Genomic DNA, 17,541 nt, shown 5'->3' with positions numbered 1-17,541 from the left:
AGCCCCTGCCTCAAAACAAAACAAAACAAAACAAAAATAAAAACAAACAAACAAAAAAACCAAGGCCTAAGGATATAGCTTAGTAGTAGAGTCCAAGGACTTGGACTTGACCTCCAGGATTTGAGGGAGAGGAGGCAGAAAGCCCTCTCTCTCTGGACAAAGCCTAAGTCTGGGAAACAGACTTTTCTAACTCCCCTGAGGGGTTTTTGCTAAACCCCCTTCAGAGCATCCTAGCTCCTTCCTCCTCCACCATTTTCAGCCTGGACTAGAGTGCATGCACTGTTTTTGGAGCTTTAGAGAGGAAGTGGGAAGACAGCCCTCTCTCCATCAGAACACTAACAGAGTAACAGTTAGTAAAGGACAACTTTCTAGAGATTCTGAGAGGCAGCAAGTGTGAGGAGGAAGCTGGGTGCCTGGGGTCTGAGGTAGGCCTCCCAAGGATTCCAGGTTAGAAGGCTCATGCCAGGGTTCCAGCCAGTGCCCCTACAGGCTCTGGCCACAAACGTCCAGGACTATCCTGAACCTCTGCTGAGCCTTGGCGGCCAAGTTTGGTGGCCTCGAGTTCCAGCCTGCGACACAGTTCCAGGCGGCCTCGAAAGCACTGTTGAGCTCTGAGGTGGTTCCAGCTCGTGGCTTGGGTGGAAGGCCGCGTGTCCAGAGCTCGCAGCAGGCGCGGCAGGTCACGCAGAAGGCGGTAGCGCGGCAAAGCGCGCAGCGGCTGGGGAATGTCGCCCTTGGCGCACAGGCGGCTGAAGTAGACGAGCAGCAGCAGCGGGCGTGGGGCAGCGCAGAGCAGGGCACTAAGGGGCACTGCGTGGGTGTAGGGACCGCAGGCCAGGCTGGGACCGGCTCCGCTCCACAGCAGCAGCACGGTACCCTGCTCCCGCACCACGCGCGCTTGTGCAGCCCAGAGCCACGGCAGCGGGCCCACACGTGCCATGCGTGTCCCCTCCCACAGGTCCACTATCACATCACGTCTGCAGCCCAACGCAGTCCGCAGCAATTCAGCCAGTGCTCCCACCAGGCGCCGCTGTGCCTCTGAGTCCGCGGCGTGCAGGAGCAGCACTGGCCGAGCGTGACTGGGACCTAGGGGCGGGAGCAACACCTGAACCGGGTGGGGAAAGTCTGAGGGGCAGCCAGCTCTCTCCCAGACCTCTGGGCTACACTGCAGGGTACCCCCCCCCCACCATTTACCTGATCTGTGCTGGGGAGTCAGTACCCAAAGCAGGCTAGCCTATTGAGGGTTTAGAATAAGGGACCCCGGTGCCAGGCTTGGCAAGAGTGGTCCGGGCTGGATCTCCATCCCACTGGCCTCTTAAACCAGAGTCGTGGTACAGAGACAACCTGAACAGAGGGCCTTTTGGCCTGCCTTAACCATTCCCGCCCATTAGGGGCCTGAGGCTTACCACCTCCAATAGCAGAGATGGAGTGGCAGGACTCTTGGGAAGAGGATGGGGAAACCACCTAGCCTAGGAGTGTAAAGGTCTGAACCCCTGGCTAGGCTAGGTAGGCTTACCTGACAGTAGGCGCCGGCAGGTGAACACCAGAACAATGACCAGTAGGGTGGTGAGGCTCAGCAGTGCCAGGGTCAAGAGCCCCAGACGTCTGTTAGAGACTGAGTAGAGCAGGGTAAGGCCAAACCCAGCTCCTCAGTGCCCAACCTCCCCCTTCCCTCGGGCCCAAAAACTCACCATTGGGACACAACAGGTGCTTCCAAGCAAACTGCACATCCGACCTCCACACCTGAGGACACATAGCCCCCACTCCTGTGAGCCAGAGTACCCCTCCTCCCACAGGGAGGAGGCTTGGGAGTGAAGAAGGGGGGTTCCCTACTAGGTAAAGAATTCTTCCAGCTCAGGCTTTGTATTCCAGGCCCCACCCTGGCACACACCAGCCAAGAATGGCAAAAGCAAGTGTGATAGGGTCAAACTCAAAGGAAGCCCACGGAGTTGGATAGGGCTGTTTGTGAGTACATGGGGAGCACAGGCCAACTATAACAATTCTACTATGCCCCAATGTGGACACAAGAGTGCTAGGTTCTTCTCACTTTTCAGAAGCCAGAAATGTACTTAAAAAAAATAAAAACTATATTCCTATATTATGTAAATGATGACAGCTAATTCCAATTTAAAATACTATGCTGGACAAACCAAACATTTTTGCAGACTATAATTTCTATGTATGTCACCTGTGGAGAAGATACCAGTGGAGTATATGCACAGACAGTAGGATTCCTTACCAGAATACAGCCCCCTGGCCTCAGGAAGGGCATGATGAGGTCTAATGTCACTGGGCCTGAGCCCTGAGTCTGTAGGAACAAATTGGAGAATGACTGTCCTCATAGAGGTACATATGATTGTTTCCAAGCTGTGAGTCTTTGGCACTGTTCCTTCCCACCCACCCCATCCCAGGCTTGAGGCTAAGTGCTACCTTGGACAAGAAGACTTCCCATGATGCTCCAGCCCCCACTGGTCTTTCCCAGATCTCAACAGTTGCGCCAACATATGACACACACTCTTGAGTGTCTACTGTGGGCCACAGACACTATCTCTGTCCTCTAGCAGCTCACAGACCAGGTAGGCTAATCATATGTGCCTCCCTTCACTCTCCTACACAGTTGAGGAGAAATCTTGTCCACAGGAAAGAACGTGATCTGTGGAGTCAGGAGGACTAGGTTCAGGATTAATGACTGCCTTTGTAGCTCCCAGCTATGTGACCTTTGCATGGAGACAGGTATGAATACCTCTCCTCCTTGAGCCTCAGTTTCTTCTTATATGAGGATTGATAATCTTTATTTTAGAATGAAATTAGAATATTCATATGAATGTTCTTTTAATTGAGTGCCTACTCCCAGTACCTGGGCACAGAGTAGGCACTCAATAAATGCATGCTGAATTGGAAAGAATTGATTGCTATCTGTCTACAGATGGGATGTGACTCTACCTTCTGTTCTGGGTGCTAATTAGGGGGTTAGCTGGTCTCCATCCTTCAGGAGCATCCTCTACCAGATATCCCCTTGTCTGCCTCAGACCTTACTCTCTAGCCAGCTTGTGAGTAGATACTCTCAAATCATTGCAGAACTCAAATGAAGGTAGACTTTTCCCAGCTCATAGAACAAAGGAGTCAATAGATTTAGGTCTCAGGTTTAGATTATCCCACATGACTTGGTCTTAAATCTTAAGTGTTTGCTACCACCTGTCAGTGTGGGTGCCCCATAGGATACAAAGCAGATAAAGAAGCTGCGAGAGATCATTTAAGAATGAACTGGAAGGAGCTAGTCCATGCTTAGTCAATTTGGTGCTCCGGTTTTGCGGTTGTATCTGATTGTGTTTTTTATATTAGATAGTGAGAAGAAAGTCTGCTAGCCAACCTGCTTTTAGTCACTGACAAGGTTAAATCTGTAAAGTATTATACAGCTTCTAGGAGGTCCTGCTTCTTGAGAGAGAACTTCTGCCTGGGTAACTTGTGAAGGCAGGAAAGTAGGTCGAGGACAGTGGGTTCAGGGATGGCATTCATATACAGTGTGGCCACAGCCTGGATAGACTAGAGAACAGCTGAATATTTGAGGGTCAGTCCATGGCCTCTGTTATCCCTGTTAACCAAGGAATTAAAAGGCTTAAAAACTGTCCCATCAAGGACCCCACTGACTGACAAACGACCAGCTGAATCAAGGAGCTTGGGGACCATGTTCTGACTGACAGAATCTAGTGGGAGAAAACCCCTGGCTAGACTGTACCTGACTGACACTGTACACAGGGGGCATCAAGGTGTCTGGCCCCAAACCTTGGTGGCTCCAGGCAGCACTGAAGCTGGCATGCATCCTTGAGGAGAAGTGAAGGATCAGCTGCTGGGCCTGGATGTCCATACTTACATTCCAGGATATGAGAGAACCTGTTTGTAGAAATGATTAGAGTAAGTTGTAGTAGACCAGGAAGTAAGAGCTAGACTAAGGTTGGTTTAATCATAGTTAGGTCAAGGTGAAATATGAAGAAGGGGCTCCAGCTGAGGTCATTTACTGGCTTACCATTCTTTTTTTTTTTTTTTTGTGGTGCTGGGGATCAAACTCAGGGCCTTACACATGCCAGATAAACACACCCTACTGCTGAGCTACATCCCCAGCTCTGACTCACTGTTCTTGTGGGGGCATTCAACATGGCTGCTGTTTTCAAAGGAGAACTGAAAACACAAGAACAGCAAGTTAGCAAGCTGCAGGCACTGACCCCTCCCTCTGCTCCTCCCCTCTTGCCCATGGATGTACCTTGAAGCACAGGTAGGGGTGCAAGTCCACCTCCTCCAAAACATACCACTGCGGGGAGATGGGAGTTAGTCAGGGTGAAGGTCTCTGGGCCCCAACCATGCCCACTTCAGTCCTGGAGAGGGCCTATCCTCACTCCTTCTGACTCTCGAGCTGTGGAGTTGGGGAGGTCTTCACAGGGGCTGTGCAGGTCCTGCCTCTGGCAGAGGGAGGCCTCCAGTTTCAGTGGGCAGCGGAGTGTCAGGGCCATGGCCATCTGATTGTGCTGGCTGTAGTCAGTAAAGTGCGCTGACTTCCAGAAGTCTGAGCCATCTGGGCAGGTGGCAGAGTCAAAGGATGAGGCCTAACCCTTGCTCCAGTCCTGTCTTACTGCCCTATCCCCAGGGCACTAGGAGATAATATGAAGGTGCCTGGCACAGTTCCTGGTTTGAATGAGCACTCAGTATATGATCACTTCTCCTCCAGTTCCCTTACCACCTTTCTACCCAACTGTCTCCTTTCCATCCTGGGCCTCCATTCTGCCAGACCCTTGCTGTGCCCTCTATTTGAAATCTGCTTATGCACCTCTCAGAACCTGAAATGCCTTCCCCTCCTGTATCTCCTTTCTAAATCCTGCCCATTTCCTGAGCCCAGCTCTGGTGCTAGCTGGTGTCCTTCTCTGCTTACAACAGCCTTCACAGGTTTCTCCCTTTCCTGAGTTCATGCCCTGCAGTCAACCCTTAATTACAACCCTGTCTGGGTGCTGTATGCTGCTTTGTGCTTCTCACTTGTATCTGAATGCCCTGTCTCTTCTTGAGGACAACAACGTGTGTGCAGACTCCAGAAATCCCCAGCCACTTTTCTATGGGATATTTAATTCAGTCTCATACTTTGAAAATGAAGCAGGAAAAGTGTCATGATTTTACAAATGAGCAAAAGGAGGCTCAGGTCTATGGTCCATCCTGTAGGATACCATTCCCTGGGTCTCATCTTTTTGACCCTCTCCCAGTCCTACAATACTCAGCACTCTGAGGTCTGCCAGCAGGATGACAGGTAGATATGACAGCCCTTTCCCAAATGACTCCAGAAAAAAAATGCCCGCATGCTTTTTGGGAGCTTCCTCCAACCCAGCTGTGAAGTGTGTGTGTGTGTGTGTGTGTGTGTGAAAGAGAGACAGAAACAGAGAGATGGTGTGTATGCACAAGAGAGCATACAAACAACACTCACAGGCCTCAGGCAAGCTGTGGAAGGGACATTTTTTGCGCCTCACAGAGTCTTCTTGCAGGTAGGATGCCTGGAGGAACAAGGAAACTTACAAAAAGGGTATACCATTCAGACTTAAAGTACATTCTGGCTCTAGCTTACTAAGGTGCCCGGGCTGGCAGTTCACTGAGGAGAAGGAACACTGTGGGATGTGGGCAAAGGTAGGGAGGAACTCCAGAGCCTAGGAGAAATCAGCAAGTGAAGTGTTAACTCCTCTTCTCCCCAAAGAAAATTATCCCCAGGAACAGGGAAATCATGAGATACTTTTCCTCAATTTTAGTCTTCCCTGGCCGCCACTCTTGGCCATTCCCATACTGGACTGCCCAGTGCATACCTGGCAGTTTCTTGTTGTACCAGATCTCTGCCTATACCCTCTTTCTGGTCTCCCAAGTGACACAGGTCTTTGCCTTCTGTATAGTCCACAGAAGTCTTTAAGCTAAGTGCCTAGGTTTCTAAGGAAATGTATAGGACTGTAATGGAGGGCCAGAGGGGAGAAGACTTTTGGGGGGACATATTAAAACTTGATATCCCAGAATACACAGTGATGGTGGCTGTCTATTCTGGCTGAGGCCAGGTCTGGATCTGGGAAAGCTACATCTGGGAGGAGCTGAGGTTGGAATCACCCTAAGAAGGTACTGGGTTCAGCTGGACCCTTGCTTCCACCACTAACCATGTTTAGCTCACAGCCAACCTGGCACTAGTATCTCATAGCTCAGTATTTTTTGTTTGTTTGTTTGTTTGGTTGGTTGGTTGGTTGGGAGATTAAACCAGGGCCACAAGTATGGTAGCACAGGCAAGTGCTCTACCACTGAGCTGCATCTCCAGCCCCACCTAGTCCTTTTTAAACTTGACTTATTAAAGGTATGTTTGGGCAAGAAGCCATGGATAATTCACACATTTTCCTCTGCTCACCTCTATGCACAGGCAGGGCAGAAGGAATTCATAAGGCAGGTCTGCAGTGTGGCCCCCAGACACAATTTTCTATTGGTAAAGCAGCAAAGGAAGAAAAGAGACACCTGAGAAAAAACATGGACACTATGGACAGGACAAGAGGAAGCTAGAACCTGGGCTAACACATCCTATTTTTTCCTCTTATATGGGACTTATTTCTCCCACTGAAAAATTTCCTCTGATAGGATCTTTGCTCCAGTCATTTGTTCTAGGTGTTCTATGTGGAGGAACGGGGAATAAGACAGGGAAGGAGCTCCAAATGTATGCCAGGCAGGGTGCTTCTAGCACCAACTCAATTAAATGCTAGCATCACAGTGAAGTTCTGAGTTATCACCACCGTGGTATAAATGAAGACAGCTGAGGGACTCCAGGGTACAGCAACAGTCTTCGCAAATGATACCAACTTTACACAACAGCATCTGTGACAAGTGGAGATCGAGGTGGGCTGTCTGAGCCTGGTCTAAGAAATTAGTGGATATCTCATTCTCTAAAGGGTAAAGCAAAGGGTGGGATAAGGAAGGGTATCAAGACACTTGTGTCCACTTTGTTATGTTCTCATGGGGAACAACATCTTGGTAGAACTGAAAAGGCTTTTTAATGTAACCAGAATCACACTGAGAGTCCTCTCATTGGGAAGACATAAAATATTAATTTCTCTGCTCATCGTTCATGGTTGCTTTAAGACTCTGCCTGCCCCTATCCTCCCAAGTAACAAGGTCCCTTGTCTTTTCTGGTAAGTCTGAAAAAGTCTTAATGCTAGACACCTCACCTTGTAAGGAGGTCTTAGACAATTACCTTCCTCCTTGGGCTTCAGTATCCCCATTTGCTCCAGCACTGTGTAATCTCAGGGTATCTTTTTTTTTTTTTTTCTTTTTCAATATTGGGGTTTGAACTTAGGGCTTACACCCAGGCACTCTATCACTTGAACACTCTGTCAGCCTGTAATCTGACCTTTTATAGGGTCAACACTCCCTACCTGAACAGCAAAGGGAATGCTCAGCTCTTCACACTCCAGGGCCCACTGATGACAAAGACGTATGCTGGCCTCTGGGCCTGGAGGAATAGTCACCCGAATAGCTCTTGCCTTGGGTAGCAAATCAAAGGAGAAGTCCGGTCCTGGGGGAGAAAGGAGACTCAGTGGTCTTGCCTCTTGGCCTGAGCACAGGTGGGACTACTCAACTGAAGCCATCTCCTGTCATATACCATGCCCACCTTCATGACTTTGTAAACTGGGTCTGGGAAGATTTTCCACTCCTAGATCTGAAGGTTGGGTCCTTTTGGAGCGCAGCCCCTTGTGGGAGATGTCTGGGGATGGGATGGAAATGTGCTGGCCCTTCTCAGACAAGGCTACCTAGAAGTCTCTTCTGTAAGAAGAGAACAAGGTTGGCCTTAGGCCAGGAATCAGGATGTCTGGTTTCTATTTCTGCCTCTGGAACTTGAGGAACCACAGGCAAATTGTTCAATCTCCTTTGGCCTCAGTTTCCCTTACTGTATAATCTCCACATTTTCAACTCCTTCATAAAGCTGGAGAATAAAATGAGAGGCCAGAAAGAAAAAGGCTGTGGGGCACAAGGTAAAGCTGGAACTGACAAGAAGAGTACCTGAGAAGATGCTGGCATCCTGTGTCTCTGATAGAACTTGAGCTTGTAAAGCTTTTTGTATTTCTGCATCAGGAAGTGGAACCAGCCCCACTGAAGGCCTGCACAGGGGAGGACACACTTACTATCCAGCCCTTTATGGCACCTACTACCTGGAGAAGTGGCCGAATGCTGGATGGTAAATCATTTTAAATCAAGGACAGTAATGATTTCAAGCTTCTTCCTCTCCTCCTCCTCCCCCTTTTCCTCTTTCCCCTCCTCCTTCTCCTCCTTCTTCTCTTCTTCTTTTTTCCGGCACTAGGGAATGAACTCAGGGCCTTGCATTTGCTAGGTATGTACTCTAGTATTTGAGCCACACCCATGCCCCCAGTCCTCAAACTTCTTTTCGTGCTAAAAATTATGATATAATAAAAAATAATTTTTTTTAGCCAGGCACCAGTGGCTCACACCAGTAATCCTAGGTCATCAGGAGGCAGAGATCAGGAGGAAGCCTGGACAAATAGTTTGCAAGACCCTATCTTGATACACCCTTCATAAAATAGGACTGGTGGAGTGGCTCAAGTTGAATGCCCTGAGTTAAAGTCCCAAAACCAGAAAAAAAAATAATTTTTTAAGTAGAGAAAAAAATAACCCCAGCTCTTCTACACACAAAGGTATTCATTGTAGCATTATTTCTAACAGTAAAAATTTAAAAACTGCTCTTTTTTTCTTTTTTCCCCTGATGGGACTGGAGTTTGAATTCAAGGCTTCACACTTGCAAAGCAGGCACTTTACCACTTGAGCCATACCTCTAGTCCATTTTGCTCTTGTTATTTTGGAGATGGGGGTCTCTCAAACTATAATCCTTCCAATCTCAGCCTCCCAAGTAGCTAAGATTATAGGTGTGAGCCACTGGCACCCAGCTGAACCTGCTAACTCTTAAACGGTATGTTTAGTACATACTAAGTGAGGTAATGTTGAATAAGAAGATCCTACTTTATAAATAGAAAAAAAATTTTTGGTGGAACTAGTGTTTGAATGCAAGGCTTCTCACTTGCAATACAGGGGCTCTACCACTTGAGCCACACCTCCAGTTCATTTTGCTGTGATTATTTTGGAGATGGAGTCTCATGAATTATTTTCTCAGGCTGGCCCCAAACTGTGATCCTCCTGATCTCAGCCTCCAAAGTAGTTAGGATTATAGGAGTGAGTCACTGGCGCCTGGTTAGAATCCAAAAATTTTAGGAATTGGTACCAGTTGAAGAGATTAACACTTTCATAAAGTCATACAGTTGCACCCATGAATATCAGTCATGATATGCTATTTTAGGATACTCTAAGTTCCTCTTGAGGAGATAACAGGACAAAAATTTGTTCTAGTATAACAAGCCCCATTTATCTTACCCCAGAGAACCCCCGCCCACCACCAAATATCCCTAATTCACACTTCCACTGAGAATTCCTGAAAGGCTGTTTCTCATACCTGCAGGATAGGATACCAGATGCAGACACAAACAGCAACGCCAATGCCAGATCTGAGCATACCAAGGCTTTGTGGAGAGAAGGGCCAACTGGGTATGGCATGGAGTTTGGGCAGAACTTCCTGTGTAAAATGGAAAGGAAATTAAAAACAGGGTCTAAGGAGTTCCCTCTTACCTCCAACCAATTGGATTTGAGGCTGAGCTCTGACATCCTGGAAATATAACCTTGGGCAAGTTATTGGATCTAAGTGTCAGATTCTTCATTCATTAAATGGGGTTGTTATACAGATTAAGTAAGACAGTATGGAGGAAAATGCTTGGTAAAGTACAATGTACCATAAAATTTGAAAGATTATTGTATTATGGGTGTGAGTCAAGGACTGCTACAGGGAGGAACCAATTGGAGTACTTGGAGAGTTTCTCATGTTCCTCATTTAATTCTCCCCATAGGTGAGAATCAACACTGTTTTCATCAGACAGTCACTTCTCCTCCACTACTCTACCCCTCAGGGTCAAGTAGAGGCGTAAAACATACTGCCTGAAGCTATTTATGGAGCATGGGGCAGAATGGCATGCAAATACAGACTTGTCCTGTACTTCTTCATTGATTCTATGCTACTTACCAGGTAGGAAACCAAAAATTACAATGGAAGACTGGATGGGGATCTGGATGAGTATGGGTAAAAGAAGGGGCAGGAAATAAGACTCACCAGTGAAACTCTTATCCTGAGGGTACAAGGCCCAGTGGGGAAAAGAAAGGAGAGAGGTGTTGGAATGGATTCCCATAAAGAACATTCTCCTGGGCTCTTTGCCTCAAATTACCCAACTCTGAGGCCCATAGCTTATAAGTAGCCAATCCACTCCAGGTCTTTTCTTCCCAGATTCACCCTGCTCAGGCTCATCAGCACATGAGGACTTCGGCAGTCCCTTAGCAACCATATAGAGGATACACCAAGACTGCCACCAGAGTACAGGGACTGCAAAGGTAGGAAAGAGCAGACAGGGGAAGGGAGAGCTTTACCTTGTGCCAGGAAGGTGTCCCCACCTAGCAGTGGCACCTTACCACATGGGAGAGCAGTAGACAGCGGGTGATCCAGTGCGGCAGGTAAGGGCAGCCAATCCCAGCAGAGATAGAGGGGCAGATGAGCAACAGAAGAAGAGGCAGGAGCAGTGCTGCTGCTTTTGGGCTCCCCATGGGTTTTACAGGATCAGGGCACCTAGAACATAGCTTTGTGACTTGCAAGTGGGCAGCAAGGAGCACACAGTACCAATAAAGGCCTTGCCTTATCCTGCCCTGGTCCCGCCCTGCCCCAAGGCTCCTCCTCTATCCTAACTAGCAGGCCAGGCCACATTCCTTCTGTAAGCATAGGGACAGCTTGTTCCCTAGGAAACCCTCCTAACCCCACCTCAAAGACAGGGGCTCTTGCTATGGCAGAAAAATAACAGGAAAGGGGCCAGCACTAGATTGGGGAGGTGCACCCATTTCTTAACCCCTCCTATTCCTGAAACACCCTACTGATCTGACCCACCCATTAACATGCTCTAGAACTTCAGTCTTGCTAAGAGACAATTCTCACTTAGACCCAATTCTCACTTAACAGAGTTACTAAGCACTGCTCTACTCTGGATGCTGAAGATTCAGCAGTGATTGATGCACCATTTCAAACTGGGCAAAAACAAAAGAAAAATAGTAAAAGGCACTGTAGGACACATAAATAAACCTTACATGACCCCATATGTACCCTGGCTCACCACCTGGCTGACTCTCAGGACCACAGCCCAACTTTCTCTCTCTACCCATTAGCCCATTCTGGCTCTCCTGAGCAAAGGGCTTCAAGCAAAGGAGCCTCCAGTCACTAATCAGTACAGCCTGCTCAGGAAGCCCCAGAGCTCATAGCTGAGCCCTGGAGCAGAGGGAGGGGGCCCCACGAACTGACCTGGTTTCCTGTGGTTTCCGGTGCAGGAGAAAGGCTGACGAAGCTCCAATCTTTGTGGGGACATCCCCCTCATCATCCCACAGCTTCCTCCCCCTCATGGAGCACTTGAGCTTCTTCAGCCTGAACCTTGGTGACACCCACGGTGGGAGGAAAGTATGGGGGCATATCCACCAAGTCATTGCATCTTGAGATTGTTGTTCTCCCTCTGTGACTCAATCCCAACCATCCCATAGCTTTGTTTGGCCATTTCTCCTCTTAAGTCTTCAAGCCCGTGTCCTACCCATTATGCTATAAATATCCTCTAGCTTTTGAATTCATTAAAAGATAGACTTTTTTTATTTTTCCAGTTTCTCCAATGCCTAGCAGCAGATGTCATGAAATGGATATAGTTGAATGAATAAATTATGATACGTTTCATCTAAGTAGCTTATCTGATTCACATTTCACAAAGCACTCACTTCTAACCACCTTGTGAGACAGATAAGTGAGGATTATTGTTTTCATTTCATAAGAGAGAAATAAGGAAGCAGAAGGGAAAGTGATTTGGTTAAGGTCAAAGTCTGTAACCCAGGGAGTTCCACTTCTGCAGTCCCTCGCAACTCAATGCTCTGTCATCCAGTGATTTTTTTCTCTTCCCACTGCCTCACCTTCCTCTGCTCTTAGAACCAACAAGCATCTGCTTAACACATTGCTGTCTCTTAACTTTGGAGCCCACCTCTTCAAACAAATCAGTAAGATCTGAATAGAGGAAAAGGTGGTCTGGCTTTACTAAAATGGTTAGGGAGCCCTTCTCCCCAGTTTTACCTAACTCATCAAGGTTTTGACGTACTTAAGTCATGAGTTTTCTAATGCTGGGGGCATAAAGTGAGGAAGTGGTCTATTCTAGAAGACATGTACTTCTTGACTCCTATACCCTCTAAACTGACCTTCTAATTGAAAATATTTGGTTAATTTCTTCCTGACCCTAGTTAAGTATATGGTAGAAGCAGAAAATAAATGGAGAGAAGAAATAAATGAAGAGAAGAGGGAAAGGAAAGGATAGGAAGGGAAAAAGAGGAAGGAGAGAGGAGAGAAAAGAGAGGGAGAAGGAGGAATGGAGAGGAGGGTAAGAGTAAGAAGGGGGAAAGAAAAGAAAGGGAACACATAGAAAAGCGCATAGAAAAGGAAAAGGAAGGGCTAAGCGCAGTGGCTTGTGCCTGTAATCCCAGCTACTTGCAAAGCAGAGATAGGAGGATTGGGGTTCAAGATGGGCCCAGACAAAAAAGTTAGTGGACCCTATCTGAAAGAACAAGCCAGGGGCTGGCCGGGTGGCTCAAATGTTAGATGGCCTGCCTAGCAAGTGCTAGGCCCTGAGTTCAAGCCCCAGTACCACAAAAAAAAAAAAAAAAAAAAAAAAGAGCAGGTCAGGCATGGAGGGTCACATCTGTAATCCCAGCTAAATGGGAAGTGGAGGTAGGAGGATTTCAGTCTGAGGCAGGCCCAGGCAAAAGCACAAGATTCTATCTGAAAAATAAACTAAAGCAAAAGCATTGGGAGTGGGGCTCAAGTGGTAGCACACTTGCCTAGCAAGCTCAAGGCCCAGAGTTCAAACTGCAGTACTGCTGGGAAAAAGAAAAAGAGGAAAAGGGATAAAGGTGAAGAAAATGTGGGTGGTGGGGAGTTTTGCTAGTTTGCTAAACTCCTGCTATCAGGCTTTGGAGCATGTCCTTTGCTCACTCATCTTATGCTATTAGCACTACAACCCTTGATGTCAGTCTGACTACCCGATTTCACAGAATAGGAAATAACTCAGAAAGACTAGGTGAATTGGAGAGCTGAAACCCACTTCATCCTTGGTTTGTTTGTTTGTTTGTTTTTTATTGTCAGTACACACTGCATGGGGAAATGTATGGGAAGCCAGAGGATTTCTGGACCCTACTAGTTCACAGAAAATACTAGAGTTAGCAGTAGAATATAGTTGGTGGAGTAAACAATGTAGAGAAATTGGAATGGATGGAAGGAACAAAAGAAAGGTTTTATGAAAGTGAGTGATCAGTGGTCATACTTCTTGGAGAGAAGTTTGGCTAATGTCAACAAGGGAGGAGCAAGGAACTAGGTGGCTGGAATAGGATGTGGTCAACTGGAGCAAAAGCAACAGGGGTGTAGTTTAGGAGCACAGAGGCCTTGTGTTCTTAGAAGGTGACTGAGGCTTGTCTCACCTCTGCTTTGTGTCTGAATGAGCTTACCAAGACTTGATTCTCTAATAATCTCTTCTTGGGAACCAAGCTAGGAGCTCAGGAGGTCCCCACAGGCCCTTGAGCATGCTCAAGTAGAGGACACTGTAGGAGCCTCTGGCAACCGTTTTTCTTGTCACCACTATATGGATTAATGGATTCTGGACATACCATGGAACAGCAGCTCCAGGATCTGCCTGTAATACCCAGTTCTAAGACCTGCTGAGGAAACTATTAGGCCATCCTGATACCAATTAGGCCAATATGAACCAAGAGTGAGCAAATGTCCCTTCCTTACTTCTGCTCTTCCAGAAGAGATCAACCTCCAAAATTCCAAGGCAAGAAATTATTCCTAAGATAGAGGCAGACTCTAATTTGAGAGGGGGGGGAGCCAACAGTGCTCATCAGGGCAAGACATTTTGATATTTACTACAGCTCTAGTATGTACTAGACAGTTCATATGCGTTATTTAAGTTTCACTATAACGCTGAGGTAGCTATGGTGCCCATGTGTCAGATCAAAAATAGGTTTAAGTGTCTTGCTCAAGGCAAAAGGTAGTAAAATACCTGGCTAGAATCTCAACCAAGGTCAGCCTAACATTAGAAATTGCTCATTCCACACAGCACACTGCCTCTATTCCACAATAGAGGACAAGATCACCTCTTAAAGGTCCAACTCCTTCACTCTCCAGTCCTACAAAGATCAGGGAATAACCACCATTTTCCACATTTATACAATATTACATAGTCCATAAAGCACTTCCACAATAGTTTACCTTAATTGGCTCTTCAAAACAGTCTGTGAAATAGGAAGAGTTGACTTCGGTCCTATGATTGGTAAGTGCATTGGTACTTACATTCTGATCTTCTAATCCACTGTTCTTCCCACTAAATCAAGACCCCAAAAGGGGACCTTGTTTGCTTCAGGCAATACTGCAACCATAAAGCAGGACAAACTTGATATGAAAAGTCCAGAAAAAAATTCCAACAAGCAGAAAACATAAACCAAATGGTTTTTTTTTCACAATGGATATTCAAGGTACTCTAATGTATATAAAGTACTGTTTATTTATACTCAATGGAATTTTATGCAGCCATAAGAACGAAATGTTATCATTCGCAGGTAAATGGATGGAACTGGAGGACATTATTCTGAGTGAGGTTAGCCTGGCCCAAAAGACCAAAAATCGTATGTTCTCCCTCATATGTGGACATTAGATCAAGGGAAAACACAACAAGGGGATTGGACTTTGATCACATGATAAAGCGAGAGCACATAAGGGAGGTATGAGGATAGGTAAGACACCCAAAAAACTAGATAGCATTTGTTGCCCTCAACACAGAGAAACTAATGCAGATACTTTAAAGCGACAGAGGCCAATAGGAGCAGTGGACCAGGAACTAGAGAAAAGGTTAGTTTGAGAATAATTAATTTAGAAGGTAACACACATGTACAGGAAAGCAATGCGAGTCAACTCCCTGTATAGCTATCCTTATCTCAACTAGCAAAAACCCTTGGTCCTTTCGATTATTGCTTATACTCTCTCTTCAACAAAATTAGAGATTAGGGCAAAATAGTTTCTGCCTGGAAGCAAGGAGGTAGGGGGGAGAGGAAGGGGGTGGGGTAGTTAAGGGAGGGGGCAGGGAGAAGGGGGGAGAAATGACCCAAACATTGTATGTACATATGAATAAAAAAAAACACTAAAAAATATTTTAAAAAAAAGTACTGTTTAGGTGGCCAAGTAAGTTTTTAACTTTTTAGCTAATAATTTGCATCCCATTTTTTTCTTTTTGGCTGTACTGGGGTCTGAACTCAGGGCCTTGTGTGCATCACAATTCTTGCACATAGTAACTCCAATACCAACAGATTTCCATGTTTCTCCCTATTCTCCAAATTCTACCTGCTTCAGTTTAGTTCCATCTTCTGTGATATACACTCTCTTTAGTCTACAAGTTATCTGAATCAATAAATTCAGAGTGAATACTATGCTAGGTACTGATCAAAGGGTATAGAAAAGACATCAAATTAGCAATTCTGTCAATAAAAGCAGTAAAATAAAAAATTCAGAGAAATTGCTTTTGTTCCTTGAACTGATGAACCAGCAGACTCCAAAATTATGATAATTTTAAAAAAGGGCTTGACAATTTCTTTTCCTTCCTTCCTTCCTCCCTTCCTTCCTCAGTTCCTCCCTCCTTCCTTCCTTTCTTTCTTCAGGGCCTTGAGCTTGCTAGGCATTCTTACCACTTGAGCCACTCCATCAACCCTATGATTTGCATTTTAAAGGCTAAGTAAAAAAAGAATGTAAGAATAGAAAAGACATTTTATTTTTCAGGGCTGGGGATCAAACCCAGGGTGTTGCAAATGTTGGACAAATGCTTTACCATTTACTTACAATTCCAGTCTTTTAAAGGGGAGCTTTTAAACAAACTGTGAAACCATGGGACCTATATGGGGATCCATGAGGTGCAGTCCACTAGACAGTGTGCAAGTAGGAATACTGGGAGATAATGAGGCACTCATGGATTGGGATCACTTTGGAAACATTGGAAAGAGATGAAGGCATTTAGGTTGTTTCAAAAATAACAGCAGTTATGGGGACTTAACGTTTACGGAATGGATAATCCACAACTGTGCTTTTGGCATACTCACTGAACACAGAGATGCAGGAACAGTAACACGTAGGAGGCAGAAAACAAGCTACCTTTGAGATGGTAAATAGGACATCTAGAGAAAGAGGTTCTGCAGTTAAACTACTGCTAATACCTAACAGTGACAGTACAAGTATTAAGTTTCTAGAACAAAAGAATGATTACAATTCTGGAGAGGGCAGAGATTTGCAGTTATAGATCTGGCCATTATCCAACAATAATAAAGTCAAGTGCAAAGGGACATATATCCTTTAGGCAATAAATACTGTGTCAGACTTCTAGGTGTGAAAGGAACTTTATTACAACCACAGACCTCTTTCCCACTTCTATTCTTATTTGTTCCACACTGTTAAATACTATGGTTCTTTGGTTGTTTCACATATATGACATATTTACTCTAGATTATAAGCTTCCTGCCACAGTTTAAGTATACCCTAAAGGCCCACGTGTTAAAGACTATGCTATTGGGAGGTGGCAGAACCTTTAGGTCACTGTAAATTAGAGGCCTAGTGTAAATTAGGTCCCTGGCGGTGTGCCCTTGGAGGTGATAATGGGACCCCACTTTCCTTTCTTTTCCACCTCCTGGCTCCCATGAGGTAAGCAGCTTCCTCTCCACATGCTCCCACTATGATTTATTGCCTCACAACAGGCCCAAAAACAGTAGGCCAAGCAACCACAGATTGAAACCTCCAATAGTATATCCCAAAGAAATCTTCTCTCTTATTAAGTTGGTTTCCCCAGCTCTTTGTTAGGGTCATAGAACGCTGAAACACTCCCTGTACTCTGAGATACTTTAAGATTCTTTTGGATACTATCATACAGCTTTAGACACATGAACAACTAATATACACAAATATTTAAATAAAAGAAGAGCTCATAACTCAATGATGAAGATTGACCATTTATGGGTGGAGAGATTAAATGCCTGGCCCACAGTAGTTCTTGCCAATCAACTACCAGGTTGCAACTGTAGGTTGGAACTCAGGTTCATCATGCCCAGTTGATTCTCTATTGCCACTGCCAGTTTCTCAGGGAACTTTTTTTTTTTTTAATATGGAACGCTTCATGAATTTGCGTGTCATCCTTGAGCAGGGACCATGCTAATCTTCTGTATCGTTCCAATTTTTAGTATATGTGCTGCCGAAGCGAGCACTAGGGAACTTCTATTCATCTTCAACTGTTTACAGCCACTCAAGCAACACACCTTTCATACTACCAAATCCCAAACACAAGGCGC

The 17,541-nt window shown here is 45.8% G+C and overlaps 1 protein-coding gene and 1 non-coding gene across 5 annotated transcripts; both read right to left on the bottom strand.

Moving 5' to 3' along the window:
• Positions 1-457: 457 nt before the first annotated feature.
• Il17re (interleukin 17 receptor E) lies at positions 458-10,694 on the bottom strand. Of its 4 annotated transcripts, none has more exons than XM_074044392.1 (14): positions 10,570-10,694; positions 9,509-9,628; positions 8,050-8,147; positions 7,425-7,564; positions 6,410-6,478; positions 5,462-5,528; positions 4,392-4,567; positions 4,259-4,306; positions 4,131-4,176; positions 3,737-3,891; positions 2,240-2,308; positions 1,692-1,743; positions 1,517-1,615; positions 458-1,086 (listed from the first exon to the last, which is right to left on the bottom strand). In XM_074044392.1, the coding sequence occupies exons 1-14, from the start codon at positions 10,572-10,574 to the stop codon at positions 458-460; spliced, it is 1,773 nt and encodes a 590-aa protein (XP_073900493.1). In that variant the 5' UTR covers positions 10,575-10,694. The 4 variants fall into 4 exon arrangements, with proteins under 4 accessions (XP_073900493.1, XP_073900495.1, XP_073900496.1 ...); XM_074044394.1 differs by having other exon boundaries at positions 10,528-10,666; XM_074044395.1 differs by lacking the exon at positions 10,570-10,694 and adding an exon at positions 10,217-10,356.
• Positions 10,695-17,351: 6,657 nt separating this feature from the next.
• Positions 17,352-17,457, bottom strand: LOC141413118 (U6 spliceosomal RNA). The gene has a single exon (XR_012437942.1). It is a non-coding gene; the product is annotated as a U6 spliceosomal RNA (small nuclear RNA).
• Between the last annotated feature and the right edge of the window lie 84 nt (positions 17,458-17,541).

This window comes from Castor canadensis, chromosome 10 (genome assembly GCF_047511655.1).
Source record: "Castor canadensis chromosome 10, mCasCan1.hap1v2, whole genome shotgun sequence".
Classification (NCBI taxonomy): domain Eukaryota; kingdom Metazoa; phylum Chordata; class Mammalia; order Rodentia; family Castoridae; genus Castor; species Castor canadensis.
The sequence above is the reverse complement of the archived record's forward strand: the minus strand, read 5'-3'. Positions and strand labels throughout refer to the sequence as shown.

Excerpts from the sequence above, each read along its gene's own strand:
- Il17re (XM_074044392.1), bottom strand. Across the intron at positions 4,568-5,461 it reads CCACAGCTTGCCTGAGGCCT|ATGGCTCAGACTTCTGGAAG; the intron begins GTGAGTGTTGTT and ends CCACCTGCCCAG. Across the intron at positions 1,744-2,239 it reads GGCCAGGGGGCTGTATTCTG|GTGTGGAGGTCGGATGTGCA; the intron begins GTAAGGAATCCT and ends ATGTGTCCTCAG.